Source organism: Vidua chalybeata, chromosome 17 (assembly GCF_026979565.1).
Source record: "Vidua chalybeata isolate OUT-0048 chromosome 17, bVidCha1 merged haplotype, whole genome shotgun sequence".
Lineage (NCBI taxonomy): Eukaryota > Metazoa > Chordata > Aves > Passeriformes > Viduidae > Vidua > Vidua chalybeata.
The window spans coordinates 7569473-7597109 of record NC_071546.1 but is presented as its reverse complement, the minus strand read 5'-3'; the positions used below and the strand labels follow the sequence as shown (position 1 = coordinate 7597109).

The 27637-nt window shown below is 52.6% G+C and overlaps 2 protein-coding genes across 5 annotated transcripts; both read left to right on the top strand.

Annotated features, from left to right (window-relative positions):
- Nucleotides 1-352: 352 nt before the first annotated feature.
- HCK (HCK proto-oncogene, Src family tyrosine kinase) lies at nucleotides 353-9922 on the top strand. Of its 4 annotated transcripts, none has more exons than XM_053958550.1 (13): nucleotides 353-435; nucleotides 1868-1997; nucleotides 2397-2439; nucleotides 2688-2805; nucleotides 2940-3038; nucleotides 3180-3283; nucleotides 3657-3806; nucleotides 4107-4259; nucleotides 4579-4761; nucleotides 5204-5280; nucleotides 7611-7764; nucleotides 7988-8119; nucleotides 8708-9922. In XM_053958550.1, exons 2-13 carry the CDS (start codon nucleotides 1869-1871, stop codon nucleotides 8908-8910), a joined length of 1545 nt encoding a protein of 514 aa, XP_053814525.1. In that variant the 5' UTR covers nucleotides 353-435; nucleotide 1868; the 3' UTR covers nucleotides 8911-9922. The 4 variants fall into 4 exon arrangements, with proteins under 4 accessions (XP_053814525.1, XP_053814526.1, XP_053814527.1 ...); XM_053958551.1 differs by lacking the exon at nucleotides 353-435 and adding an exon at nucleotides 905-950; XM_053958552.1 differs by lacking the exon at nucleotides 353-435 and having other exon boundaries at nucleotides 1517-1997; nucleotides 2706-2805.
- A 455-nt stretch (nucleotides 9923-10377) lies between these two features.
- TM9SF4 (transmembrane 9 superfamily member 4) lies at nucleotides 10378-26162 on the top strand. Its single transcript, XM_053958543.1, has 18 exons — nucleotides 10378-10467; nucleotides 15519-15632; nucleotides 17093-17192; nucleotides 17560-17728; nucleotides 17807-17936; nucleotides 18328-18451; nucleotides 19263-19381; nucleotides 19491-19602; nucleotides 20001-20071; nucleotides 20510-20642; nucleotides 21142-21223; nucleotides 21314-21389; nucleotides 21728-21811; nucleotides 21994-22169; nucleotides 22487-22550; nucleotides 23083-23202; nucleotides 23711-23800; nucleotides 24119-26162. Exons 1-18 carry the CDS (start codon nucleotides 10378-10380, stop codon nucleotides 24266-24268), a joined length of 2004 nt encoding a protein of 667 aa, XP_053814518.1. The 3' UTR covers nucleotides 24269-26162.
- Nucleotides 26163-27637: the final 1475 nt, after the last annotated feature.

The window sequence follows — 27637 nt, the reverse complement described above, 5'->3', positions numbered from 1 at the left end:
ACCGTGTCCTGTGCTCCCCCCGTGCCCCCCCGCCCCCGCTCTCCGTGGCCCTGCACCAGGCGGGGAAACATCCTGGGGGCTGCTCTGGGGTGCGGGACCCAAACCCGTCCGGTGTCCCGGGGACGGCAGATGGACAGACGGGCTCTGGCACCCGTCGGGGGTCCCTAAGGGCAGTGGGGTCACCCAGGGCTGGGATGTCCTTGCTGGTGCGGTTCGTGGGATGGTGATCTCCGTTCCTAGCGCGGCACAGGAGGCACCGGCCGCACCCGCCCCGTCGCAGTCGGGGGCGGGACCGCACCGGGAGGGGCGTGGCCGTACCGGGCAGGCGGCGGGAGAGCAGCCGGGCAGAGCGGAGCGGCAGCGGCAGCCGGGGCTCCGCGACGGGGACTGGGAGCGGGACCGGCGACGGGGACGTGCCTCAGGGCGGCAGCGAAGGTGAGAGCTCCGGGGTCGGAACCGTGCGCGGAGCCCCGAGGGCGGCGAGGGAGCCCCGCAGCCAGTCCCGGGCAGCCCGGTGGGTCCGACCCCGCGCCGGGCCGGTCGCGGTCAGAGCGGCGGACCCTGGGTGACCGGGATGAGGCGATGGCCGGGAATCTCACGGGTCCCGGTGCAGCCCCGGTTGGGCACAGTGTAGCCCCGACGAGGGGGTCCCTGCCGGTGGCTTTGCAGGGGCTGTCGGGGACCGAAGGCACGGGCAAGGGCAGCAAGAGCAGGGGGCTGCGGGCAGCCTTGCTCTGGGAACGAAGGCACCTTCATCCAACCTGGTCCTCATGGCTGGGGACACCGCATGAGCCCCGGGACCTGGCTCTCCAGGGTGGGACACATCAGGAATGCCAGCTATGCCACAGGAGCCAGCGGGAATGACCCTTGGACCGCCCCGGGTGTTTGTGCTCTGTAGGGCTGGATGCGCTGAGGCGGTGTGGGAACAGCAAATACCTGCAGTGGTGATGGTGTGAGCCACGTCTGAGTTTAAGCTGGGCACCAGTGGGTTTGCCAGGATGGATCTGGCACAGCCCCCAGCCTGTGCCCAGTGAGGGTGATGGGCTGTGGTGGCTGCCACTGCTGCTCCTGCTCTGCCCTCGGGAGCAAGGCTGGCCCAGGCTTTGGAAGGACAAGAAGTGACCATGGCGTGTTACGTGACAGTGATGTTCCTCAAGAGCTGTGCTATGCACATCGAGGCTTCAGCCCTGAGCTTCCTCCTTCACTGTCACCACCAGCACCTTCTGCTTTCTCTGCACCCAGGTCTCCCTGGCCAAGGGAAGTACATTTGCAAGGGGTTTACCACTCTTGCTGCTTCTTGCAGCTTTTGTTTTCCCACTGAATTTCTTGGCGTACTGGAGCAAGTTGAGCATTTGTCTTTGCCCTGGACTGGCTGTTTGGGGCAGCTCCCACCCAGCAGAGATCAGGGGAGCACAGTGTGGAGTGGTGACCTGTGGTGATGGGGGGGCCATGGGCACCAGGGGTGCTGTGTGGGGACCCCCAAGCTGCAGCAAAGCTCACCATGATCAGGGCCCCTCTTTGCAAGAAGATGCCGAGTGTGACTCTCTGCTGCAATGGTGCCCAGTGCCTGCACCTTGTCCTGCATCCCACAAGGGCAGGGAAGCTGCTCCATGGCTGCGGCTCTTGTCTCCCCAAACTTTATCTGATATGACGTCTCCAGGAGATCCTTTTTCCTCTGGAGTGTCCCTGGGCACCCCAGTAACCTGAAGCTGTGGGAGGAGCAAAGTTTCTCTGTCACAGCAGAGAACTGGGGTGGGCACTGGGGCCCTGTGCTGGGTGGGAGCTGATGGGAACGGGGCTGGACTGGGGTTGGAGCGGGACTTTCACCTCTGTTGCAATGGCCTCACTTCCCCTTCCTTGGCTGCAGCATGGGTTGTGTGAAGTCAAAGGAAGCTGGTGTCCAAGAGAAGGTGATAAAAACTGATCCCGACCCTGATCCTGGCCCCACCATCCAGCAGGGCCACTATGTGAGGGACCCCACAGCCACCAACAAGAGGGTGAGTGATGAGAGATTTGAGGGCTGAGCTGTCACAGGGGGTTCAGCCCCTCTTCTCACAGTGCCACCAGCACTGAGAGTGGAGTTAGCTGAAGGTACTGGCAGTACCCATGCCCCAGGACAGGGACTTGGCTATGGGGTGGAAGAAGCCCAGGCCTCACTGAGACAAAGCATGGAGTGGACCTGATGGGAATCCAGGAATTATGGAGAAAGAGAGAAAAATGAAGGTGTTGGGAAGGGGTGGAGATGCTTGTGCTGGGTGGGTTGTCATGTCAGGTGGTGCTGGTGCTGCCCCTCAGGTCCCCTCCTGCTCCTGCCATTACTGTTGGGGCCAAGACCCACCATGGGAAATGGGTCTCTGCCACCTGTGATGTCACTCTGGTTTTGTTGCACTTTCCAGAACAATAATGTCCCCAGCATGGCTGTGCCCCTGCCCGAGGATGGTAGGTACAAAGGGGCTGCCAAGTGGGTGCAGGGGGTTGGAGTGTGTGGGGGCAGCGTGGCCAGATCCTCTCTGACCTAGGGGTGAACATCTTGGAGGGATGGGAGCTCTGGGTTCCCCTGAAGGGCCAGATGTGACACGATGAAGATGGAGGTGCTGGGTGCTGTGGGGGTCCTGGCCAATGTCCTGGCCAGTGTTCATGGCAGGAGTGGCCAGGCACCTCATCCCAGCATGGGGAGGGGTGCACAGGCAGCTCCCTCGCTGCAGGCCTGGGGGACAGCGTGGTGCTGGCACTCTATGACTACGAGGCGATGAATGTTGGGGACCTCAGCTTCCAGAAGGGGGAGAGGATGAAGGTCCTGGAGAAGTAAGTGCTGCTGGCAGACTCCTGTCCAGGGTCTCCTGATGGCTTGTGTGACCCTGTTGGGATTTTTTTCTGGAATTTGCCCTGGAGGAGCTGCTGATGCCCAGGTCCAGGTGCCAATGCCACTTCTGTCATAGGTCAGGGGAATGGTGGCAAGCACGGTCGCTGGTGACAGGTCGTGAAGGCTTCATCCCCAGCAATTACGTTGCCCAAGAAAACTCTCTGGAGACAGAGGAGTGAGTCCACCCCTGCATGCCAGATCCTGGCCCCATGCTGTCCCACACTTCCCCACTGCCACTGTTCCCACTCCTGCCTCATGTCCTGCCCCCAGCCCTGCCCCACTCCAGCATTCCTTGGTTCATTTGGTTCTGCTGCAGGTGGTTTTTCAAGGACATCAGCCGGAAGGATGCGGAGCGGCAGCTCCTTGGCCCTGGGAACATGATTGGGTCCTTCATGATAAGGGACAGCGAGACAACGAAAGGTGTGGAGAGTGGTGGGGAACAGCTGCCCAAAGGGCTTCCCTCATCCACCTTTGCCTGGAAGAGGAGCTCCTTCCCCAGCCCTGGGGATCTGCTGTGCTGCAGGGAGGGACGGGGGGAGCCATGCTCTGGCTGGAAGTGCCCCTGCAATGTGGTGCTGCCACATGTCTGAATCCCACAGCAGGGATAGGGGGATGTGTCCCTTTGAGGCTGCTTTGGGTGTTGGGGGCTGGCCTGGGGCTGAAGGGGTGGTGGCAGCACAGTGGGATGGGTGCTGCTGGCTCTGCTGGGCGATGGCTCTGTGCATGCCAGGATGGCCAGGTGCAGCAGGAATGTGCTCCCGTGGGAGATGCCAGCTCACCCCTTCCTGCCCAGGCTCTTACTCGCTCTCGGTGCGGGACGGGGACGAGCTGCGGGGCGGGGCAGTGAAGCATTACAAGATCCGGACCCTGGACAGCGGTGGCTTCTACATCTCCCCACGAAACAACTTCAACACGCTGCAGGAGCTGGTCCAGCACTACAAGGGTGAGCCCTGGGGTGGTTGGCTCCCCTTCCCAAATGGGGCTTTGTCCCTGAGCCAAGCAGCCGGGCAGCTGGGGGTGTGCAGAGGCTGAGGGGCTCCTGCCCATCACCCCTGGGCTCCTGCTGCGACTCTGACTGCAACATGCAGTGACTTCCAGACCTTCCCCTATTGCCATGGCTGGCCTGCTGGCTGTCACAGCTGTGGTGCTGGTGTCCCTGAACACCCAGCTGGCCAGAACTCCCCCTTGAAGCACAGTGTGGCCAATGAGACAGGCTGGCTGATGGCCCTGGATCTCTCCTCAGGTCAGAGTGATGGGCTGTGCCAGAAGCTCACCCACCCCTGCCGTGTACCCAAACCAGAGAAGCCCTGGGAGAAAGATGCCTGGGAGATCCCTCGGGAGTCACTGAGTCTGGAGAGGAAGCTGGGAGCCGGGCAGTTTGGAGAAGTGTGGATGGGTGAGAGTGAGGGGGAGGTGGCAGGGAGGATGATGAAGGTGATGGTGGAGGAGGAAGGGTGAGGGATGTGTGAGAAGGTAGAGGGATGGTGGGGTGGGAAAGACAAGGAGGGAGTGACCTGAGGGAGGGAAGCAGAGGGACATGGAGGTGACCCTGCCTTAATGCAGGGGATGGTTGGGGCTGGGCATGTGGGGACAGCCCTGGGCTGTGTGTGGCCTTCAACCTTCCCACAGCAGCTCTGTCTGCAGGGCTGGGACTTTGGCTGCAAAGCTCAGTGCTCCCAGGGCAGTGTGGGAATGATCTGTTGTGGCACCCCCAGCTACCTACAACAAGCACACCAAGGTGGCGGTGAAGACGATGAAGCCGGGCAGCATGTCTGTGGAAGCCTTCCTGGAGGAGGCAAACCTGATGAAGACGCTGCAGCACGACAAGCTGGTGAAGCTGCACGCGGTGGTCACCAGGGAGGAACCCATCTTCATCATCACCGAATTCATGGAGAAAGGTGCAATCCGCATCCCTGAGTGATGTCTGTGGGCCAGGCCAAGTGGCAGCACTCAGGTTCCCTGAGTGCAGGATCAATCCCTTCCACATCCCCAGGCTCAGCTGTGGGCTCTGCACCAGCTCCCAGGACTCTGGGAGCAGTTCTGGCTGCTACCACAGCGTGTCAGTGCTCTGGGGCAGGGTGCTGGGAGAGGGGATGTGATGACAGCACTGGGACAGGAGGGACACCTAAGAGGGAACAAATGAGTACAAGCACTCTGCAAGGCAGGAGGGAGCCTGTGGAGGTGTTCCCCCCATGGCCTAGCCATGGGAGTGGGATGGGGGATCAGGTGTGTTTCCAGAGTTCCCTTGTCCTGCTTGGCTCCTCAGGACCCTGTGCCACCCAAAGGCTGGGTGCAGGCTCCAGTTAAACCAACAGCCCTGGCACCTTTCCCTGTCTGCAGGGAGCTTGCTGGATTTCCTGAAGAGCGATGAGGGGAACAAGCTGCTGCTCCCGAAGCTGATTGACTTCTCTGCCCAGGTGAGGAAGGAGCAGACCTCCCCTAGCTCCGAGTGCCCCTTGTCCCCCTGAAAAGGGTGAGTGAGGAGCCTGGGAACTTACCTGGGGCTTGTGCAGCACTAGCCAGGAGCCTGGACTGAACAGTGCTGGGGGTGCAGTGAGGTTTTCCTGTGGGCAGCCACTGCCTGCTCACCATCCCCATCCCACTGACCTCACAGGAGCAGGGGTGTGTGAAAAGAGAAGTGGCAGCTTCCCCCTCACCATGCCAATATCTGCAGCACTCAGCTAGCCCACCTGCACCTGAGCTGTGCACAGCAGAGCTGCACAGATCCTGGAGAGGATTGGTTATTGACTTCTATGTCTGCCACGGTTCCTGTAGCCCTCACAGCCCATGGGGTGACTGTGCTTTGTGCAGAAAGTAAGGATGAGGATGGGGTTGGTTTCCACAGCTCACATTGGCACAGTCCCTTCTCTGGAATGTGCCAGTGCTGGTTGGTGTGGCCCAACCAAGCCCAGGGCAATGTTGTCAATTTCTATAAATGATAACTATTGATACTGATAACTGACAATTTCTAATTTGCTGCTGCTGTGACAGTTACCTGCAAACCCTACCTGCAAAGCTGGCCAAAGCCCCACAAACCCAGCATGGCCACACACCCACCCCATCCCACCCCACTCCCAGCACTGCTTCAGGACAGTGCCACGGGGGTGTGAAGCCCTGTGGATTTAACAGGAATCCTGCAGCATGATCCTGTGTGCTGCCAACACCCGAGAGGCTGAGCCAGGCACAGTTCCCAGTCTCCTGGAGGGAGCATAGCAGGCTGTGTTGCCCCAGGAGAATGCCTATGGGAGGGCTGTGGTTCAGTAAAGTCACCAGAGGGCTGTCATGGGCAGGGGAAGGCAGCTGGAGAGGCAGGAGGACTCCGAGATAATTATTTCTGAGCTGACTTTGAGTACAGCAGAACAGGCTGCTAAACTCCTCACTCCATGTGCAACCATTTGCACATCCACTGAGTCCCTGCTGCCTCTCCAGTGCCCCTGGGTGAGGACTGAACCCAGAGACCCTTTGTGCTGAGCTCAAATATTTCATAGAAGCACCTGAGCAACAGGAAAGCCAGGATGGGAGCCCTGTGGGCTTAGACCAGGTCACTGGCTGCTGGAGCTGGCTGTGCTGGGGTCTGTGGATCAGCTGTGCATTCCTGCACCATCTGTTCTCAGCAAGCTGGCTCGTGCCAAGCCCGGCTCAGCCCACGGCTCCGAGGGGCTGCTCGGAGAAGCTCTGGGGAGCAAAGGCTGAAGGGCTGTCACGGGCAGGCAGCAGCCTGGCCCTTGTGCTGGGGCTGAGTCACTGCGGGCAGAAATGCATCTGTGGTCATGGAAATGATTCTTCCGCTCTTGCGCTGCCTGGTTACTTCTGTATTTAGTGGGGAGAGCTCTGTGAGAGCTGCACCTCACCCAGGCCAGCTTGTGTGGGTGTGATAAGGAGGGGAGGGTCTCTCCTCTGGCTGCTCCAGCCCCTTCACGTTCTGGATTCTGTTATGGGGTAACAGTACAGCTTTGGGGTTTGGTTGTGCACACACTGGGTCACCTCTGCCTCATCAGGGCTGAGACCTGCACACACAGCACTGAGTGCAGAGACTTGAGAAGGCAGAGTGGTGAGGGGCCATCACAGCCCCATCTCCACAGGCAGAGATGACTTCAAAAACTAGTCTGGAAGAACTCAGGCATTTTCCCCTATGCTTTTCTGCCCTGGCTAAGGAAGGTCTGGAATGCCAACCTTCACTGCAGCAATTAGTGAGCCATTGTGGGTGTATTGGAGACTGGTCTCATGTCTTCCCTGAGAAGAGAATTATTTGCTCCTCCTCCACATCCTCATGCCTGTGGATGAAGCACTTACACCTTGCCCTGCAAACACTCACAGGCACTCTCTGGTGATCACATGAGCTCCTCAGCTGCCAATTCTCACAAATTTTCTCACACAGCATCTTAAAGGTGTCATGTTGGGTTGGTCACCCAAACCCCAACCTCTTCTGCAAGGGATTCCCAGCTTGGAGAGCAGTTTCCATGCAGGAAAGTCACAGAATGGTTTGGGTTGGAAGGAACCTTAAAGCTCATCTCATCCCAACCCCTTGCCATGGGCAGGGACACTTTCCACTAGACCAGGTTGCTCCAAGCCCTGTTCAGCCTGACCTTGAACACTTCCAGGGATGGGATATTCATCTCCTGCTGTGGCTCAGCCTCCTTTCACCATTTTCTGAGTGATGGCCAGAAGCAGTTGACTTCTTTGGTGTTGAGGGGGTGTGTGTTATTTCAAGCAGCCTGTTTGCATTTGCTTTTTTCCCCTGTGGCAGATTGCAGAAGGAATGGCTTTTATTGAGAAGAGGAACTACATCCACAGAGACCTGAGAGCTGCCAACATCCTGGTGTCAGCAATGCTGGTGTGCAAGATTGCAGACTTTGGGCTGGCCAGGGTGATCGAGGACACCGAGTACACGGCCCGGGAAGGTGCTGGGGGCAAAAGTTGAGGGGGTTCTCTTAGGGCCACTTGCCACCATGGTGGTCCCAACCCTGGGAGGGATGTGCTGGGTGCATGGGCAGAGGGAAGCTCCTCTCATTTGCATCACTTCATTTGTTCCTCTTCTGTTTGTTTCTTGTTCCCCATATTTCACCACCCATTTCTCAGCAGTTGGGGTTGAGCTCATGTTTCCCATTGGATGTCTTTGTCCAGGTGCCAAGTTTCCCATTAAATGGACTGCACCTGAGGCCATCAACTACGGATCTTTCACTATAAAATCGGATGTCTGGTCCTTTGGGATCCTCCTGACTGAGATCATTACCTATGGACGCATCCCCTACCCAGGTAAGGAGGTGAAATGCCTCCTCTAATCTGGTTCCAAAAGACACATTCCACCTTCTGGGCCCCATGCATGTGACCTGAGGTTCTTCAGCTCCATGGGAAAACCCTGTAAATCCTTATCATTAGGGACCATCCTATATCTTATTCTAATAATTATTTTGGTACTGTTTTTTTCAGTGGGAAATTACTCTGTAAATGCTACCACAAACGGACCATGAAGGATCTGGGGTGGCACAACAGGCTGTTCTGAGGAGCAGCTCTGCCCTCACGCTGACTTTTCATTGGAAGCAATGGCTCATCACAGACTTAGCATTTTAATTTATACAAAGTGATTTTAATTTATACAAAGTAATTATAAACCCCATCTGTCCTGGGGCACAAAACTCCATCCTGCAATAACCCAGCATCTCCTTTGTCCATGTTTCCCTGACCAGGAACAGCAGTTCCCCCTTCCCAGCCCCTCTAACCACTTTTCCCTTCCTGGAGACATTGCCCAAAGGGAGAGAAGCTCTGGGTTTGGGGATTTTATGACTTTTAAAGACACCAATGATAAACCAGGTGATGTTCACCTGTCCCACCCCGTCTCCCCAGGGATGTCGAGCGTGGAGGTGATCAGGGCGCTGGAGCGTGGATACCGGATGCCGCGCACGGACAACTGCCCCGAGGAGCTGTACGACATCATGATGAGGTGCTGGAAGATCAAACCCGAGGATCGCCCCACTTTTGAGTACATACAAAGTGTTTTGGAGGATTTCTTCACTGCAACAGAGAGCCAGTACCAGCAGCAGCCATAGCACGGGATGCTCGGGGCGGACACTGCCAGCTCTTCCCTGTCTCACCTGTGCCCTGCTTTCTCTGCCAGCCTGGTCCAGGAACCACAGCCTTCCTGGAGTGGCTGGGCTGGAGGAAGCACATGATGGAGGGAGAAGAGACGTGGCCACACCTTGTGCCTTTCCCAGGAGCTTGAATGTCCGTGGGGCAGTGGCTCCAGGAAGTGCTGGCTGGACAGTGGATGCTCAGACCCCAGAAGGATGGACAGGGATGGGGCCAGGTCTGCTTTTGCTGCAAGGAAAAACCCAGATCCGTATTTTTTTAATCCTTCTGAGATCTTATCACATTGTTCTGCAGAAGTAAGTGCCTTAGGGTGCTGGCCTTGGCAAAATGCCCTGCAGTGCCTGCCTGTGCTCCCTGTGTGATTGATCCCAGGGGATCTCCCCGGGGCACGCTGCAGTGCAGCCCGTGGGCTCATCATCAGCTCAGGATTCTGGGGTTTGGATGTCGAGTGTCACGGACCCTTGTCCTCCTCCTTCTCTCCCTCCTGGGTTTCCTTCCCCAGTATTTTCATGGCAGCCCCTGTGCAGAGTGCAGGTTTGGTGAGGCTGTGCCGCAGGGGCAGGTGGACATAGACAGCGCTTTTCCAGGCCATCCCTGCATGGATCCCCCTCCACTTGCCTTGGGAGGAACCTCTGGAGCCCAAAGCCATGGCAAAAGGAGCCTTCTCCCCCATGGCAAAGCTTACAGGCAACATTCGTTGTCTGCTGGGGCATTTGCAGTGTCAGCAGGGGCCAGGTGCTCCCTGCACACTTACTTGATGTTATTGTTTATTTTTAGTATTTCACAAGGTTATTTGGGGAAAAGGAATAAACAATATTTTTTTTAAGATAGCCCTGTACCTCTTACAGCAGGGAGACTGGTGCCTGTGATTATTTTTGATACCAAGAGGCAAATGCCGTCGCTTCTGCTTTGGGATCTTTCTCTTTGGTTTTTTTTTTTTTTTGTAATCAATAAAGTATTTTATCAACCTTTCCTCTCCTGGCCGGTCCTGCTCCTCCGCAGCCCGGGCGGGGGAGACGCGGATCAGTTGGGGCCCGCAGCGCCCCTCGGAACGGGGGGTCCAGAGCCGGGCAGCGCCCCTTAAGCAGGCCCCGGGCCGCGGACCGCCCGGGCAGACCCGCAGGGACCGGGAGGCTCGGGACGGTCCGGGCGCCTCCCGGCCCCGCCGCCTCGGCGCCCTCACCAAACATGGCGGCTGCAGCGTCGCGCCCGCTCTCCCTGCAAAGGCTGCTGCCCTCAGCAAAGATGTCGGTGCGGACCGCCCCTTCCCCGGCCGGCTTCGCGGAGCCGGAGACCCCCGGGAGCGGAGACCCCCGCCTCAGCCCGTCCGGCGGGAGAGCTGTGCCGATCCGAGCTGCGCTGGGCCCGGCCCCGGCAGCGCGGAGCGCGGCCGCCCGGCGCGGTCCTGCCCGGCCGCCGCGGTCGCCATGGCGATCGGCCCCGCAGCCAACCGTGAGCTGCTTCCGGTGGCGTCAGCGCCGACACGTGGATCCAAGATGGCGGCGTCGGCGGCGATGGTGAGTGCGGCGGGGCCCGGCCCGGCCCCGCGTCCCGCCCGCTGTGCCCCGGCCCGGCCCGGCGGCCGTCCCGCCGCGGAGCTCGGTTCGGGGGCTGCGGTCGGGCCTGCACCGCGCTGGGAGGGATGCGGCCTCGGCCTCTGGGGGGAGGAGGCTCCTCGGTCCCGCCCGGGGCCTTGCAGCTGCCCCGCGTCTCCCGGAGGTGTCACCTGTGGAGGGCAGAGCTCGGGCCGCTGCTCGGTGCCCAGGGGAGCCCAGCGGGTTCCTGTCCCGCCTGCCCGGCGCTCCCTCGGCAGCAAAATTGGCTCCCTTATGCGGTTCACGGCGGTGTCTGGGCAGGAGGGGCCGGGCGGGGGGCTCGGAGCGGTGTGGGTTGTAGGGAGCACCGGCACGTCCTTTTGCCTTCCCTTCCGAGGTGTCAGCCTGGGCCCGGGGCTGGTGCCAAGCACGGAGGCTGTTGCTCTGTGTGGTTTTCACAGATGTTTGGTGGTGGTTGTCGGGTCCGGGTTTGAGCAGCTTCTTCATTTTCCCGCGTCCCAGCATCCCTGTTATTACTCTTGAATGATTCCTTGGATCCTCAGAGAACTGAAGGTGTTCCTGGTGAGCATCAGTGCTACCTCACAGAGGAGAAAACAAGCTGCTGAGACATTTGTTATCTGCCTTGAAGTCTTGTAGGAGTCAAACGGATTTCCTCCTTGCTTTCACAGGAGGATATTTTTGTGGCAGTGCATTGCAGGACTAGTGATGTGGATAAAGGATGTGTACTGATACAAAGGTCGCTGCTGGCTCAGCTGTGAGGTGACTCACTGAGAGATTGGGAGAGCCAAGGTTTTCCTTTAATTTGCTTTAAGCATCTTCACACCCTGCTGGCTTTCCCCCAGGCAGGAGGGAGGGAGTGCTCAGCTGGCTCTGAGAGCTAGGGATGGTCCTACTGGGAATTTCCTCGTGGCTCTCTTGTTGTGTGAAGGGCAGAGAAGGCTGCCAGCAGCTCTTCTGGTGTCACAGGAGCTCTGAAGTCAATGTGAATGCAGCACTTGCCCCCTTCTGAAGGGCTCTTGGTGTTTCCTCCAGTGCAGGGTGAGAGGGGCAGGGATGTAATAAAGATGAGCTTATCCAAACAGTTGTCAGGATCATCCCAGGAGGCAGCCCTGGAAGAGGGGATGAGTGTCAGGGTGCCATTAGCACTGTTCTGTCCTGCTAATGTGCCTGAGGGCAGAATGAAGGTTACATGTGTGAGAGAGCTTGTTGGTTTTTTTTGCTCCCACAGAGTAGTGGGCTGTAGCTTTCCTCCCTTTCTGTCACCATTGTAAAAAAGTTTCAGTAAATTGAATGGGATGGGAGAGCTGTGTGAATCCATTTGGACAAATGGTTCTGCACAGGTAGTTTTCCTTGTTTTTCTTCAGAGCTGTCTTTGAAAGTTAAAAAGCTCTTGATTATGGCTCTTTGATGTCCCTCCTGCCTTTCTCTGCCAAAAAGAGATGGGACAAGTCATGATATCCATCACTGTCATTTCCTATTTCCTTTTCTTCTCTTTGAACAAATCCTGTGTTCTGTTCTTCAGTTCCTATGTGGATTAGGAAACCCTTAAGACCTAAACCAGCCCTGGTACAGCACCAGCTCAGTTCAGATGCTTGAAATTGCTGCTGCTTGAGGGTCTCTTCGAGTTGTTGGCAGTAACCTGGGCAGGAATATCCTGGGTGCACATGGCCAGGCCATGGACCCTCTGGAGCATGCTGGAGCTGTTGCAGAGTGCCCCAGGGAACAGCTGCTGTTTCTCCTTTCCCTTAAATAAATGTCAGACTCTGGCAGTGGTAGCTGGAGGGACCACGAGTCCGAGGGAGGGGCAAGTGTGGTAATAACTGGATGTTTTAGGGCTTCTTCATGCTGGGTCAGACTGGGGTTTAGAGAACAAGTCCTCTGTTTTGGCAGCGTGGTTTGTGAACCTTCTGTGAATTCACAGAAAGTGGCAAGTCGCAGAAAGTTATAAGTCTTTCTGAATGGGATAAATCTGGGATTGTCTGCAAGCCCCAAGACTGGTGATTATTATCCAGAAGTGCCTTCTTGGAGAGGGTTTGTGTATGAACTTTTGATCTGAGGGACAGGAATGGGGGTGATAGTTCTCCTGCAGTTACTTCTTTTATTTAGATCATATTCTCCTAAGAAAGGGTGTCTCTGCATGTCTGCAGATAGGAAAATAATCAGGCTTAGACAATCTGAACTATTTTTGCCTACTTGGAGCTGGGTTTTTCTCAGTCTGGGGTTGTGCATATTTGTTATGCTAGTTGTTGCACCATTACACGATTTCCTAGCACCTCAGATGCAAGACTATAATTTGAGGGGGCTTTTTGCATGTTTTTGAAATGTAAATGGAAAAGGCTGTGAAGCTGTGTGTCCTGTTTGCTGGAAGTCTGGGCTTGCCAGGGCTCTGTGACCGCACCAAAACAGAGCTCCCTTCTGGAAGTTCTGACCTGGCACAGGAGAGAACTCAGCTTGCAGGCATCCCCTGTGTGAGACAATCACCTGGCCAGGCCCATGAGTTACACAGGTCTTTTGAGGGGTGTCCATGTTGCCATTTCTGAGCTGCTGCCTTTGTTTGGAGAAAATGAGGCGCATTTGTCAGTACAAGAGCAAAGGTCCTGATGAGTAAGGCCCCTGGCTGCAGCTTCCCTGTGCTCTGCCAGCTCAGGAGCCTGCACTGGGCATTTCTTCATATTTTGCTTCCAAAGCTTCCCACACCTGTTGCATAGCAGCTTCCCCCTTTCTTGCTACCAACTGTTCTTTCCTGGCAAGGCTTTACAGAGTCGCCCTCTTGTCTTTCCTGTTGCCTGGTGCTGTCTGAGTCATCATCATCTGTATGCAAAGACAGCCTGATTTCTGCCAAAATTGTCATCAAAAATGCCATCTTCTTCATGCTCATGTGTCTCCTGAGTGTCTGCCAAAGTTCTGTCCTGGTCTTTTCACCTCCCAGCCTGCTGGGGCATGGGTGGCAGTGGTGTGGTTTTGATTTTTGAGTAATATTGTGTAGGTCTGTCACTTCAGTGACAAATGAGATAAGGGCTGCAGGTTGCTGGAGTGCAGTGTGGGACAAGAGTGCAGATTCCTTCCACTGCTTCCCCTGTGCAGGAGACCTTTTCCTACTCTGTGGAGAGCCACTGAACACTCCCTTTAAAGACTGTAAAGGCAAAATTTAGTGGAGCACAGAAAATAAGCCCCATGTTGCCTCAAGGCAGATCAGTATTGAAGGTCAGGCAGTTTTAACAAGAGTGTTTCCTGGGGCTTTATGCCTGCTCCAAGTGTATTTGGCTATGCTTAGAATAGATCTGAAAATCCCCTTTGTAGGCAAAAAAGATCACAGAATCACAGCATGGTGTGGGTTGGCAGGGTCCTTAAAACTCATCTCATTCCATGGACAGGGAAACGTTCCACTATCCCAGGCTGCTCCAAACTCCATCCAACCTGGTCTTGAACAATTCCAGGGATGGGGCAGCCACAGCTTCTCTGGGCAGTCTGTGCCAATGCCTCACTACCCTCACAAGGAAGAATTTCTTCCTAATATACAATCTAACCCTACTCTGTCAGTTTAAAGCTGTTCCCCCTTGTCCTGTACTCCATGGTCTTGTAAATAGTCTCTCTCAATTTTTCTTGTAGGCTCCCTTCAGGTACTGGAAGGCCACATGTATCTGATGATTCAGTTTTCATATTTTCTGTAGGTGCCTAGCATTTGCATCTTAAATACATTTTAGGCTTTCAACCCCCTGATATTTCTCCCCTTTTTTTTTTTTTTCCTCTCCATCCTGCTCAGTTCCACTAATTCTGCATGCTCTGGTTGGCCCTCACAGGTGTCCAGGCCAAACATATTTTCCTTGCCTTAGAATGAGACAGGAGGAAGGTGATGAGGAAGAAGAGGTGTGGGGGCAATAAACACAGATTTTTTTTTTCTCCCCCTCCAACCTGAGGAAAGGTTTCCTTGATAAAGCCGTCATTTGTCACACCTGGCCTGTGGTGTGTTCCCTCTGGTACTGTCTGACTGATGGTGCTGAGGACACACAGGGACAGTGGGGATTTTGTTTCTTATGTCTGCAGCATTAGCTCAAGAGTTGTCCCAAACCAAACCAGGTTTTGTGTGGTTTTCCAGTGGTGTCATACACACAGGGAGTTCAAGAGAAGGGACTGAAACTAGTGAGATTATACCAGAGCTGATGTCCTAATCCAGGCAGGCTGCTGCTGGCTAATACTCTTTAAAGCTCAATTTTCATTTCACAGCCTTCCTGCCCATGCTCAGCTGGGTTACCTGCGGTAATGGGAGGGGCTGAGGAGGCAGCAAGGTGTGTTAAAGAAAGGGTTTGCTGTGGCTGTCTTAGGGTCTGGGTTCTCCTGGAACCCTCATAGAGTTAATTGAACCTTCCAGCCTGACTTGTCACCCTGCTCCCTAAAAAAGGGCTGAAAAAGTTTTTGCCATGTTACTGAGCTGTGCTGTGGCCTGGAGGGGCAAGGAGAGCAGAGTGGTGATGGAGCAGGAGGGAGGGGTGATGTGACTGTCCCTTTGGGTGCAGTTACTGCTGTCACACCTGACTCCGCAGTAACTACTCCTCTGCTGGTAGTGGCCTGTGAGCATCTATCTGTAATCAGCTCCAGGGTAACTGCTGCTGTGCAGAGCTGACACAGATCCAGTGCCAGGGCTACAGCCCTCTTCTCTACTAGTCCATGGAGTTTTCTAACACAGGAAGCTCAGTGGGGGTGAGCAGAAAAGTAAAATGATGGCCTGCTTGATGCCCCAAGGTGCAGATAAAAATGGCATTTTTCTTATGGTTGAGCAAAGCCAAAGTTTTCCTAATTGCAGATGAAGAGGCAGAGACATGCTGAGTGGAAGGTGACTTGATGAGGATCACAAAACAAAGCTAAGAACAGCTTTTGTGAATTTAATTTCTGTTTAGTCACCTGACTGTGCAGCCTTTCTGATGTCTGGGATGAACATTTCCAGTGTTATTGCCCATCTCTGATGTTGTTCCAGTGTTTCTGTTGTATTTTACTGTTCCTTCTCCTTTTTGCAGGAAAGGCTGAGATATGTGCTGGGCCTGCTTTTGTTGCTGCACAGCACAGACTCGTTCTATGTACCTGGGGTGGCTCCCATCAACTTCCACCGCAATGATCCCGTAGAAATAAAGGTAGGATAAACTCAGTGCTGTTAGTCTGTTTGGTTTGGGGTATTTTGTCTTTTGGGTTTTTTCTTTTTTATACCATAGCAGCAAAGATGGGCTGGAAAGTTAAGTTTGGGGATCCTGTTGCTCAAGTTTTGTGTTCAGATATGTCCCCTGCTTCACAGCACGCGGGTCTCAACACAATTCCTGTTCTTGCCCCTGATCTCTTCTACCAAATTCCTTCAGCAGTTGCCCCGAAGTCCTCAAGATGTTGCTTTGTTTGGGAAAAGGGTTCCTTTCTCATAGTGGCTTTGAAGTGAATTTAATTTCTCCAGCATTATACTGGCTCTAAATGTGCTTATGCAGAGTGTGCCTTTAGGTGGAAGGTGAATGGTGGAATAAGGTCTGAATCAGACCTTCTCAATACCCAGTTTGCTCATGTTGTGCTTTCGGGGAAATCCATGAGAAGCTCTTCCCAGGTGGAGGTGTTTGTGCTTGAGCCTTGCAGGTCTTTCAGCCCAGCCTTGCTGAGAGCTGTTCCTGTGCAGCGTTGCTAGTACTCAATGACAGAGCTGCTACACCTATCCACGAGGAAGCCAGGCTTTGCTTTCAGACATCAGTGATTTATAGCTCATTTCATTTATTTTCTTAAGCTGTGGCCTCTGTCTCAGCAAATCCAGCACCCTTGGGACTGCTGAGGTTGGCTGCTCTCACGTGAAGCTCCAGCACAGTTTTTTCTTTGGCCACAGACTGCCAGATGTAGGCTATTTTTAAGCAAATGAGACTTGCCTGTGGCTACAGTAAGCTTCCCAGCAGAAGAGGGTTTTGGAATAGCTGTTCTCAAAGGGATTTCAGGAGCTAAATGCTTCCTCAAGTGCTTAGGCAAGTCAGTGTGTTTGCCAGCACTCTTCCTATAAACAAGCTTGGCTGTGTGACAAAACACTTCTGTTTTTCAGAGGAACTGTGGTCTTGGCTGTTGTGGTATGTCTCTGCACTTCCCTTGTACCCTGTGATTTGTGGAAACTCTCCAGGAATGTTTGTGGTTGGTCACCTTGTCTTCCCAGACTGATGGCTCTCTTGCTTTCCTTGCAGAGATTAAAACTGTTGAACTCTTCATAGCACTGGAGGCCAGACCTCTAGGTCCAGTGGGATATGAATTTTTGTTTGAGGAAATCTTGTATGAAATGTGACTCTTGAATCTCTTTGGAGCTCTTTGTTGTTTCTTAGGACTCCACTGAGACATAAATTTGTGAAACCACCATGTTTTGTTCTTTGAATGTTTCTCTGTGAATGAATTGCTACTGGAAGTCTCTCAGGAACATCTGTCTCTGTTACTATTTTTAATATTATTAGTAGTAGTAGTATCTTCTGGAAGTGAGCTTTATGGAAGGTGTCTTGAAGAAAGCATCAGCTTCAGGATGATGCTGAGAGGACAGGAAATTATCTGGAGTTTTTTCCTGGGGATAATCCTTCCATTCTTCCTGCAGGCTGTGAAGCTGACGAGCTCCCGGACTCAGCTGCCCTATGAGTACTACTCACTGCCCTTCTGCCAGCCCAGCAAGATCACATACAAGGCTGAGAACCTCGGTGTGTACCTGTCAGACAATGTGGGGGGGGGGTGTTTAAAGGGGTAAAAGCAATTGCAAGTGTCACTTCTGCTGAGCTGAGAGAAGCTGCTTCTTCTGATTCACTGCATGCTGGCTGTCTGCAAATGGCAGTGTCCATGTGTTGGACAGAGGAAGTGCCTGTCCTGAAGGAGAGCGTGTATCCTGCTTCATAAGCAGGGCTTGATACTTCCAACAAAGTAGCTATACTGACTTGCAATCTTATCCTTGCAGCTGGGCTAGCAAAGGAGACTTGCTGTGGTCCCTGCAGCTGCACAATGCCTGGCAGCAGGATCAGCAGCAGGAAACCTGGCAGTCTCCAACCCTGCTCATGTTTTCCTGTTTTCCAGGTGAGGTTCTTCGAGGGGACCGAATTGTAAATACACCTTTCCAGGTTTCCATGAATGTGGAGAAGAAATGTGAAGTTCTGTGCAACTTTCCCAACAAGCCAGTCACTCTGACAGTGGAGCAGAGCAAGCTCATCGCCGAGCGCATCAGGGAGGATTACTACGTCCACCTGTGAGTCACTCGAGCATGGGTTTGTGTCGGGGGAGTTTGGTGCTGTGGACAAATTTGATCTGAAATCTGTGTTTTCAGCATTGCTGATAACCTCCCTGTGGCAACACGGCTGGAGTTTTATTCCAATCGTGAGGAAGAGGAGAAGAAGAAGGAGAAGGATGTGCAGTTCGAGCATGGATATAGGCTTGGGTTTATGGACGGTAACAAGGTAGAGAACTGAGGTGCTGTGTGAGGGTGCCTGGAGGAGATGTGGGTGTCTGTTAGAGGTCTGTCAGAGAGTATCAGAATTGGGAATGCAACCAAAAGGTTTTATTAATAGTGTAAATATGAGAGAGGGGTCTCTTGTGGGCAGGAGAGGGTGGGTGGGAAGGTGGGAAAGCCAGGAGTCCTTGCTTTTATTCACTGTGTAACTTTGGACAGGCTCATGCAGTGGTTTCCCCTCAGCAGAGCAAAGGCACTGTGCCCCCAAGACTGGCTGATCTCTGGTGTTGGAGTCTTTAGTTTTCCCTCACTGAAGCTGTTTTCTGCAGTTGTTGCTTCTCAGCTTTGCCTCTTCCTCCCATAGGGTGCTGATGTTTTACTTTATGTCACTATTTCAGTTCTACCTGCACAACCACCTCTCCTTCATCCTTTACTACCACAGAGAGGATGTGGAAGAGAGCCAGGAGCACACCTACAGGGTGGTGCGCTTTGAGGTGATTCCCCAAAGCATTAAACTGGAAGGTAAGAGACCCTTGAGGAGGGGAGCAAGGGGGAAGAATCTCCTGTATGGACAAAAGGCAGATGCCACTGATGTAGCAGGGTGCCAGTCGTTGCCTCACAGGGCACAGAAATGAGTCTAAGTTACAAGAATAATAAACCGCTTTGTTATTAAGGAAGTACCAACAACAGAGACATATCCATGAACTGCAATCCATGGAAAATCAATTCCTGTAAAAAGATCTGAGTTTGAGGTTTTGGGGTTGGATTTTTTTGCACTGTGTCATCTGGTATGAGGCATGTCTGGCATTCTAGCTCTTGCTGTGGCACAGATCTCCCTGACTGGGACACTCTGTGCTGGTTCAGGGACACACAGGATGTTTGGAACTGTTCTGGGGGATTGAAATTTAAAAATAAGGCTTAGGGGAAAACACTCCTACCTCAGTGAGCCCAATGGAAAAGGGTGTCTAGAAGGGCAGTTGCTCATGCTGTGGAACACCCCACACAGCTCCCCTCTGGCAGGGCAAGCACTGCTGCAGAGGTCTTGTTTCTCACCATATCATGTGGAATAGAGGATTTGTTCATGGTCTAGATCCTTGGCTTCAGAACCTCTGGCTTTTATCCTTCCAGTTAAGGAGAGCCCTGTGCATAGCTTTCCTGAAAGCTTGTTAATGGTGCTCCACTGCTGGTCAGGAGAATAGTTTTGCAAACTGCAGAGCAGAGCAAGTAATTCCCCACCTGGAATTACTGCAACCCGATGCCCTCAGAGTGATGCTCAGTGGGAGAGGTGGTCCCTGAGGGAAGGGCTCACTGTGTGCTCTGCTTTCCCTTACAGACTTGAAGGCTGATGAGAAGAGCATGTGCACCCTGCCCGAAGCCACGGGCTCTGCCCCTCAGGAAATAGATCCTACTAAAGAGAATCAGTTGCTCTTCACCTACTCTGTGCACTGGGAGGTGAGGCAGTACTGGGGAGCTGGCTGGCAGTGATGCTCCAAGTGTCTGTCACTGGAGTTGTGGAAGACATTGGGAATGTGCTGGTGTGAGAACTCTCCTGTTCTTTCAGGAAAGTGACATTAAGTGGGCTTCCCGCTGGGACACGTACCTGACCATGAGTGACGTGCAGATCCACTGGTTTTCTATCATTAACTCGGTTGTGGTCGTCTTTTTCCTTTCAGGTGAGAGGGTGTGTGGGGAGAGGAAGGCTTTACCATTATCTGCAGGGAATTTTCTTTAAGCCTTAGCTGCAGGTAGCTCAAGGAGCATGTGGCCTCATCTGAACCTGGTCAGAAGGAGCGGGAAACAAATTTAAGCCCCCCCGTTCAAGCAGTGTCCTGTGGGGTCAGGCAGTTACCAGCCTTTCTCATACTGGGGTTATTAAGGGAGTAAAAAAACCCATACGAAAGCCACAATGCCCCATTTCTGCTGGAATACTGCCTTCCCTGCTCCTTGGGGTTTTGTTTCTGTCTTTGCTAATGACTCAAGACCTCCTGTCCCAGCCAGAACAGAGTGCTGGTGCATGAAAGCAGCACAGCCATGTGGGAGCCTTGGAGCTGAACTCTCTGCTTGTTTTCAGGGATTCTCAGCATGATAATCATCCGGACTCTGCGGAAGGACATTGCCAACTACAACAAAGAAGATGACATTGTATGTGTTTGTTCCTTGGGCTGGGATTAGAGGGAGGGAAGCACAGGCCAGGAGGGCTCTAGTGTGCAGATTTGGCTGTATTGTCTCTTCCCTTGCCCCTGTTTTCCTTTGAGCCCTGGCCATGGGATGGGCAGTTGTGTTGTGCTGTCACACACCTTTTTCTGCCTGAACAATCACATGCTAGTTAGGATGTCTTCAGACCTAAGGAGTGACTGCAAATGTAAATGCTAAAGCTCTGTAAATGTGTGTCCTGGCACTGACAATTCAGGTCTCATAGGTTTTTTAGCCCAAGTACAAAGAAGTTTCTTGGCTAGAATGGTAAAATTCAGTAGAAAAACAGGATCCAGGAAAGTTAACTTCTTAGACTGGCTGTCTAGGACCTTAATTTCCACTGGTGTATCACATCTAAATAACCTCCTTTTTCTGTTGTTGCTATAGGAAGATACCATGGAGGAATCTGGTTGGAAACTTGTGCATGGAGATGTCTTCAGGCCTCCACAGTACCCTATGATCCTCAGCTCTCTCCTGGGTTCTGGAATTCAGCTCTTCTGTATGATCCTGATTGTCATCTGTAAGTGGCACATGTTGCATGGGGTGGCTGTAACACGAATGATGCTTGAGGATGTTTGACTTCACCCTGTGCTCACCTTAGCTGGAGTGAGGCCCATGAAGCTGCTTCCTGTTGCCACCAGCCTGGGCTGCAGAGCTGCTGGATGACATTGCCCAGCTGAAGGCAGCTTTGTGTGATTTTATTTCCTTTGCCAAGCTGTGAGCCCTGGCTTATAGTGGGCGGGGAGACTTTTGTACAGGTGTGCCTTGCCTGCTGAGCTGCACCTGCTCCCATTCCTGGGGAAGCTGAGGCTGAAGCATGGTCTGTAGCTGAGATCAAAGCTGTGCCTTCCTCTCTGGCCAGTGCTGGAGGCTATGGATTCGTTATGCTGTGGAGGAAACCAGGCCTGTGCAGGCATTACAGGCAGCTATGGGCTGCAGATGGGACAGGCCCCTGTCCTTGAGCTGCTGCAGCACATGTCCCTCAGAGCTGCTGTTCCTTGTCCTGTTTCCCTCTGCAGTTGTTGCTATGCTGGGGATGCTGTCGCCTTCGAGCCGGGGCGCGCTGATGACAACTGCCTGCTTCCTCTTCATGTTCATGGGGTAGGTGTCTCCACGGCTTCCCCCTGTGCTGTCCTGCCTCTCCACAGCAACAGCAGCTCATTTTTGTTGACTTGGCTTGTTTCTGTCCAGGGTTTTTGGTGGATTCTTTGCTGGCCGCTTATACCGGACTCTGAAAGGCCATCGATGGAAGAAGGGAGCCTTTTGTGTGAGTCTTGGATGTTCTGTGCTGTTTATCCAGGTGTGCTGATGGCAAAATGTGTGGCTAAGCTCCACACATTTGTGGTAGCTGGACACAGTCTGGCTGTGCTGCACATTTACTGTGGGTTGAGTCCTTGTAGCTGTACAGAAAAGGCACCACCAGAGCACATACTAGAGCAAAGAGGATTGTCCAAGATCCTCCCCACAGCCCAGCTCTGTGTCCTTGTCCTGTAACAAAAGGGGCACTTCTCCACATGTGCCTTGTCTCAGGGATGGACTCATTCCATAGGAACATGTGGCTGATGAATCAGGTGCTTTCTCTTACGCTGTGGTTTCCTCTTGCAGACAGCGACGCTGTACCCAGGTGTTGTCTTTGGCATCTGCTTTGTCCTCAACTGCTTCATCTGGGGGAAACACTCCTCTGGTGCGGTAGGTGCCACCCTCAGCCTGGGGCCTGCTGGGTGGGAGAGGGTCACTGGGCTGATAGGGACTCACGTGGCTTCCCAGACCTTTCCAAGTGGGTGACTGGAGGTTTGGCTTGGCCAACGACATCCGTCCCCAGGACAAGAGAGCTGTCAGCCTCACTTCTGTGGCTCTTGGTGTGATTCCAGGTGCCTTTCCCTACCATGGTGGCCTTGCTCTGCATGTGGTTTGGGATCTCCTTGCCTTTGGTCTACCTGGGTTACTACTTTGGATTTCGCAAGCAGCCGTATGACAATCCTGTACGGACAAATCAGATTCCCAGGCAGATCCCGGAGCAGAGGTGGTATATGAACAAATTTGTGGGGTGAGTGATAAGTGTCTGGGAAATATGGTGAGTTAAGCCCTCTCCCCTTGGTCCCCTTGGGTTGCTGAATGTCACCTGCTGCTCTCGGGACATGGACAGATGGCAGAACAGGTTCCTTGAGACCACATCGATAATTTGGATGTGGTATGAGGGGTACTTGTAGCCGTGGTACGTGCTCAACAGTGGGAGCAGCTGTGCCATTGCCTGTGAAATGTAGTAATCTGGAAATGTAGAGCCTTTGCTTGGAGTGTTCAAGGAATTTTTAATGTCCAGACAGTTATATTGTGCTGCTTATGGTTTTTGTTTCTGCTCTCTAGGATCCTCATGGCTGGTATTCTGCCTTTCGGAGCCATGTTCATCGAACTGTTCTTCATTTTCAGTGTAAGCATTTAACCCACTTTCCTCCTCAATAGGATCACTTTCATGCCAAAGCTTTTGAAAGGGAGGGGGCTTCCACTGGAGCAGTCTCCTGTTCCTTTGTTCTCTGAAGCGGGTAGCTGGTTTCTTCCAGGCCATTCAGTAGTTTCCAGAGAGAGCTATGGGGCTCTCCTGGTGGTTTTGTGGTAAAGACAAGATTTACTGTAACATTACATCAAGGAGGGGTCGTGGTCTTGAGACAGTCACTGTTCTGCTGCTACCCGTTTTCACCTTGTATGGATGGGGAAGAATTTGCTGTTCCATTGCTTGGGAGATGCCGGGGAATGAACAAGCTATCTCAGAGGTGTCCTTGTGCACCTTTTTGCAACCTGAATCCTCTGAAGTGATATTGTGAAATGCATTAGATTTGTGGTTTCATCTAGGTGAGGCTGAGGGGCTCCTCATCTTCCCCTGGCTGGCTGCCAGAAGTTAGTCTCATGTTCAGTGATTGATCACAGTAACATGGAAATAAATTCATGCTGTGTGTTTATTTCAGGCAATCTGGGAGAACCAGTTCTATTACCTTTTTGGCTTCCTCTTCCTGGTGTTTATAATTCTGGTGGTATCCTGCTCCCAGATCAGCATTGTCATGGTGTATTTCCAGCTCTGTGCTGAGGTGAGATTTCCATGTTTGTAATTTGGGTAGCAGGGGATACTTGCTTCTGGAAAAGCACAGATCCCATTATTGCTGCTGCTAGCAAAGATTAGTGTGGCCCAGCTTCACAGGTGTGATTGTCCCCAATGTCTCTTAACTCTAAAGGGAATTAAAGCTCCTTGGTTATCTGTTAGGCTGGGAACTGGTTTCATACCAGGAATTTTGCTGGGCACAGGGTGTTTTGAGCTGTTCCCAAACTGTTCCATTCCATCCACATACAAAACAAACTGCAGGACCAAAGGTGAGCCATGTCGTTGTGCAGCAGGTGCTTTGAGCCTGACTGTCAGCATCACATCTCTTGCTTTGGAAACACTTTTGTGACAGAAAAAGTTCCCCAGTCACAAATTGTGGATTTCCTTTGAAGGAAGATGGGTGGTGTTCTCCCTGTCCTGGAATGGTCACAGCTTCCCTGAGGCAGTGCCTGGGGAGAAGAAAGTCAGGGGGATAATGAGGCTCTTTATCCTGTCAGGATTACCGCTGGTGGTGGAGGACCTTCCTGGTGTCTGGAGGATCTGCCTTCTACGTGCTGATCTACGCTGTCTTCTACTTTGTGAACAAGGTATTTCTCCTGGGTGAAAGTGCCACATTTTTGGGGGTGACTGTGGGATTTGGGAAAGGAAATGGTGGGCCTGCTAAGTCCCAGTCTGCCTATGCCAGCCCAAGGCAGGGCTCACAGACCTTCCAGACAGGAGAGGAGGGTGTAGGTGCCCCAGGACTTGCATAGAGCAGCATTCCCTGACCCCACCTCAAAGGGGATCTCCCGCCAGCTGGACAAAAATGAAAGTTTTCCTCCCTCTGCCAGAGCTCCCCTTGCAGAGGTTGGTTTGTCATCTCTGTGTGTTATTTCGCTGACTTTTTTCATCCTCTTCTGTTTCAGCTGGATATTGTTGAGTTCATTCCCTCCTTACTGTACTTTGGCTACACTGCCCTCATGGTCCTGTCCTTCTGGCTCCTGACGGGCACCATTGGCTTCTACGCAGCCTACATGTTCGTGAGGAAGATCTACGCTGCCGTGAAAATCGACTGAAGCTGGAATCCCCCAGCAGGAATCAGACACCTCTGAACACGTGTCCTCCTGGGAGGGACAGGGACATCTTCTCCCAGCTCTTTTTAAGGAAACAAAAATCCAGTGGGAGAGTCACAAGAGAAATAATTAACTCCTCGATTTGGAATGTAACTTTGGCACAGTGTACATGGATTCTGGGCTACTTCTGCGGGGAAAAGGGGTCTGTAGATAACTTACATTTTAACTTTATTATCCTGTTCCATATTTGAGGGAGTTTTTTAGCAGAGAAATATCCCTCTGTATAAGTAAACCCCCTTTTTGCTAATCCATCCTTTTTTTTATGTTGATGATGAACGGATTTGAGACAGCAGTGGAAACATTTGTGAAAACGTTTTCTTCCAGCCCCTGGGGTGCTCTAGGATTCAGGGAGACTCTTCAGACAAGTATCAGACTGGGTTTTTTTCTCCTGCCTTCGTGTCTGCACAGAAGAGGGAGCTTGACTACGGCAGAATAACCGGAGCCTAAAGGCTCACCCAGCGGGAGTCCGGCGCACTCCGATCACCGAAGTCCCGGCTTCGGCTTGTTTACAATTTGCTGGAGGTGCCATTCAGAGCCTGGGAAGTGCAATTTCACCCTGAGAGACCTTCAGCAACCTTCAGCATCACTTCTTCCTCCCTCCAGCCTCGGACAGCACAGGCCGCTGTGGGAGGGTGGGATTGCCTCTCCTTCAGAAGGCAGGACAAAAGGTCCTGGTGGAAGTGACATGGTTGTGCTGGAATACAGGACTGGAAGGAGGTGTGAGGTAACTTACAGGAGTTTGTTCTGTCAATAGCTCTGCTCTGGATGTGAGGAATCAGGTCAGGCTCCTTCCTGGGAATGCCACGGGGATCCTGAAGAGCCTGCAGGAGATGGCTGTGGTGCCGTGGTGTCAGTGCCAAGTGATCTGAGGCAGTGTTGGGCCCGAGCTGCCCAAGGGTGGTGCAGCCCATGCTGCAGGGGCTGGCACAGGCAGGTGGCCCCGTGAGCTGTCCCATGGCTGGGAGCGGGGCTCTCTCACTGGCCCTGTGCTCTGGCTGCCCTTGCTGCTCTCTGCTCCTCCTCTGAAATTCTCTACCTCCAGGGAACAGGAAAAGTGTACACCCCATAGCTGTATTTTGTTCTTCTCCACAAAAAACAGTCCAGGCTCTCCTGGATAGCTGACATGGGCTCTTCTTTTCCCATGGCTGGATGCCTGAATCGGCCCATGGGAAGCTCTTTTTAAAAGAGGTTGAAGTTGGGTTGTGGGTTTTTTTTTTTTTTTTTTTTGGTCACTTCAGTGATGTTTATCAGTAAAAAGGTTCCACGTTGCAATGTTGCAATGAAGGTTCCCTCCATCCCCAGACTCACTGGATTCAGCCAAGACTACAGAGGAGAGGTTTTTTTAGTGAGAGCTATGAAAATTTTTCTTCTTCGAGTAAGGTCTTCCAATGACCAGCTGCCACAGGTCACATCATTCCAACCCAAAACTGTCCAAAGCCCTCCTTGCTCCCAGGGAGGGCTTTGGGGCCTTTTTAAACCCCAACTTCCGTAAGTTTCCAACAGGTCCATGGAAGAGCCTGTGTCCCTTCCTTTGACATGCCCTGCCTGTCATGCCGAAGTCTAATCAGCCAGGAATCATGGATGGAAAAAAGGAGGAGGGGATGTGTGAGCCAACTGTGATGTGGAATCCTGTGTCAGTTCTGATTTGAGGTCCCTCTCTGAGATTTTCGTTGATTTTTTTTTTTTTTTTTCTTCTGCCCCTGCCCCAGTGGAGAGGCTCAGCCAGCATTGATTTCTCTCCCTTCCCTGAAGTGTTTTCTCTGTATTCTTTGTAATTTTTAATTAATGTATGTATTCTTTGTGTCCTATTGTAAATAAATCTGCCATTGTCCTGTCATCCTGCTCTCTTGGGTTCTCCTAAGCCACTTCTGGAGAATTTCTTTTTGTAACACTTGGCCTGTTTGACACCCATGTGTGTGATGTGTAGCTTCAGCCAGAAGCAGAGCTTGGACTACTCTGGCTTGCTTTGTAATATTTTTCTCCTGGTAAGCTAAGTTTCTCCCGGTGTGGCCTGCCCTGAATGCTGCCATATATTGTAATTATGCCACCAGTTGAGGCATTTGGATCTGCTGCTGCTGTGCTGCTGGGTAAGATCACTTGAACAACTCGTGTCTTGTGTGAGACACATTGTTGGACGTGTGGCACTGATGGGCAGAGCAGCAGTACTGTTGGATGGCAGTGCTGGGCAGTGCTTTAGAGCAGCAGAGGGGAGAGGACAGCTCGGAAGGGAGTTTGAGGAGTGCTGCTGCTGCAGAAGCTGAGCCCTTAGCGTTGGCTTCCAGCTCCATTGGCTTCCCAGGGCTTGTGTGTTTCTGCAGGGGGGGGTGTGTGGCAGATCAACGAGTCTCTGTTGGAGAGCTGGTCGAGGGAGGCAAAGCAAATTCCCTTTTCCTGAGATGGTTTGCCTGGCAGAGCAATGGATGTGATTCCCCCAGGTTACAGAGTCCAGTGTCGGGGGCTGCTGAGTGTCTGAGTGAGACCAGAACTACAAATACTTGAATTAAAACTCAGAAATTATCAGAATAATCCCTTCTCCCTTTAAAAAGGCAAAGGAAGCTTCAGCTCCAGCACCAGGACAATCCATGCTGAACTTATTTCTCGTTTTTGGCAGATGAGTGTACTCACGTTCTGTCACAGTCCTCAGCGCCAGGGGAAAGCTGCTGAGGAAAGGGCACGTTTTAATGGTGGCTGAATTAGGAATGAAAACTAGAACTGAAAACTAGATCATTCTTAGACAAGCACCTAACACTGATCATGGCTGTCAGCTTTTAATCCATGTTCTGAAGGAGAATCCCAAGAGGGCCCTGTGTGCTTTGCCCTGTTTCATCTACAAATGCTGCTGGTGCCTGCAGCCAGTTGTAGCTTAAGCTGAGGTTTGGTCCTTGTTCTCCTGCCTGTGGGGAGCAGAGCATGTTGGGGTTATTTGGGAGGGGGAATGGGCTGAACTTGTCTGAAATGCTGCCACATGGGCTGGAAATTTTAGTGAAACCAAGCGACCGGAACTTTCTGTCTAACAAACATTCTCCTTGACAGGGGATAATGGTGTCTGCTGTGGCTGCCTCCCCAGTGGGGTGCTGGGTTTTTTTCTTGTGGGTCTATTTCTTTGCTTGGCAGAAATTTAAAAACCTCTGTGGCTTCATGTAGAGAACTGTGTCTTTGACCTGCTTCATAATTCTATCCTGTCTTAATCCAACCAAAACTGAACTCCCCTCCATGAAGACATCTGGGGTAGGTGATCCAAATGCTTTTAATAAACAACTTCATTATAAAATATGCTCTCAATTTGAACTTCATTTTGCAAGAGCTAATTTT

Bases quoted from the DNA above. Each gene is read 5' to 3' on its own strand.
- HCK (XM_053958550.1), top strand. From the start codon at position 1,869: ATGGGTTGTGTGAAGTCAAAGGAAGCTGGTGTCCAAGAGAAGGTGATA. The intron at 3,807-4,106 runs GTGAGCCCTGGG...ATCTCTCCTCAG, and splicing joins GCTGGTCCAGCACTACAAGG to GTCAGAGTGATGGGCTGTGC. The intron at 7,765-7,987 runs GTGCTGGGGGCA...GTCTTTGTCCAG, and splicing joins CGAGTACACGGCCCGGGAAG to GTGCCAAGTTTCCCATTAAA.
- TM9SF4 (XM_053958543.1), top strand. From the start codon at position 10,378: ATGGCGATCGGCCCCGCAGCCAACCGTGAGCTGCTTCCGGTGGCGTCA. The intron at 19,382-19,490 runs GTGAGGCAGTAC...CTGTTCTTTCAG, and splicing joins CCTACTCTGTGCACTGGGAG to GAAAGTGACATTAAGTGGGC. The intron at 23,203-23,710 runs GTGAGATTTCCA...TTATCCTGTCAG, and splicing joins ATTTCCAGCTCTGTGCTGAG to GATTACCGCTGGTGGTGGAG.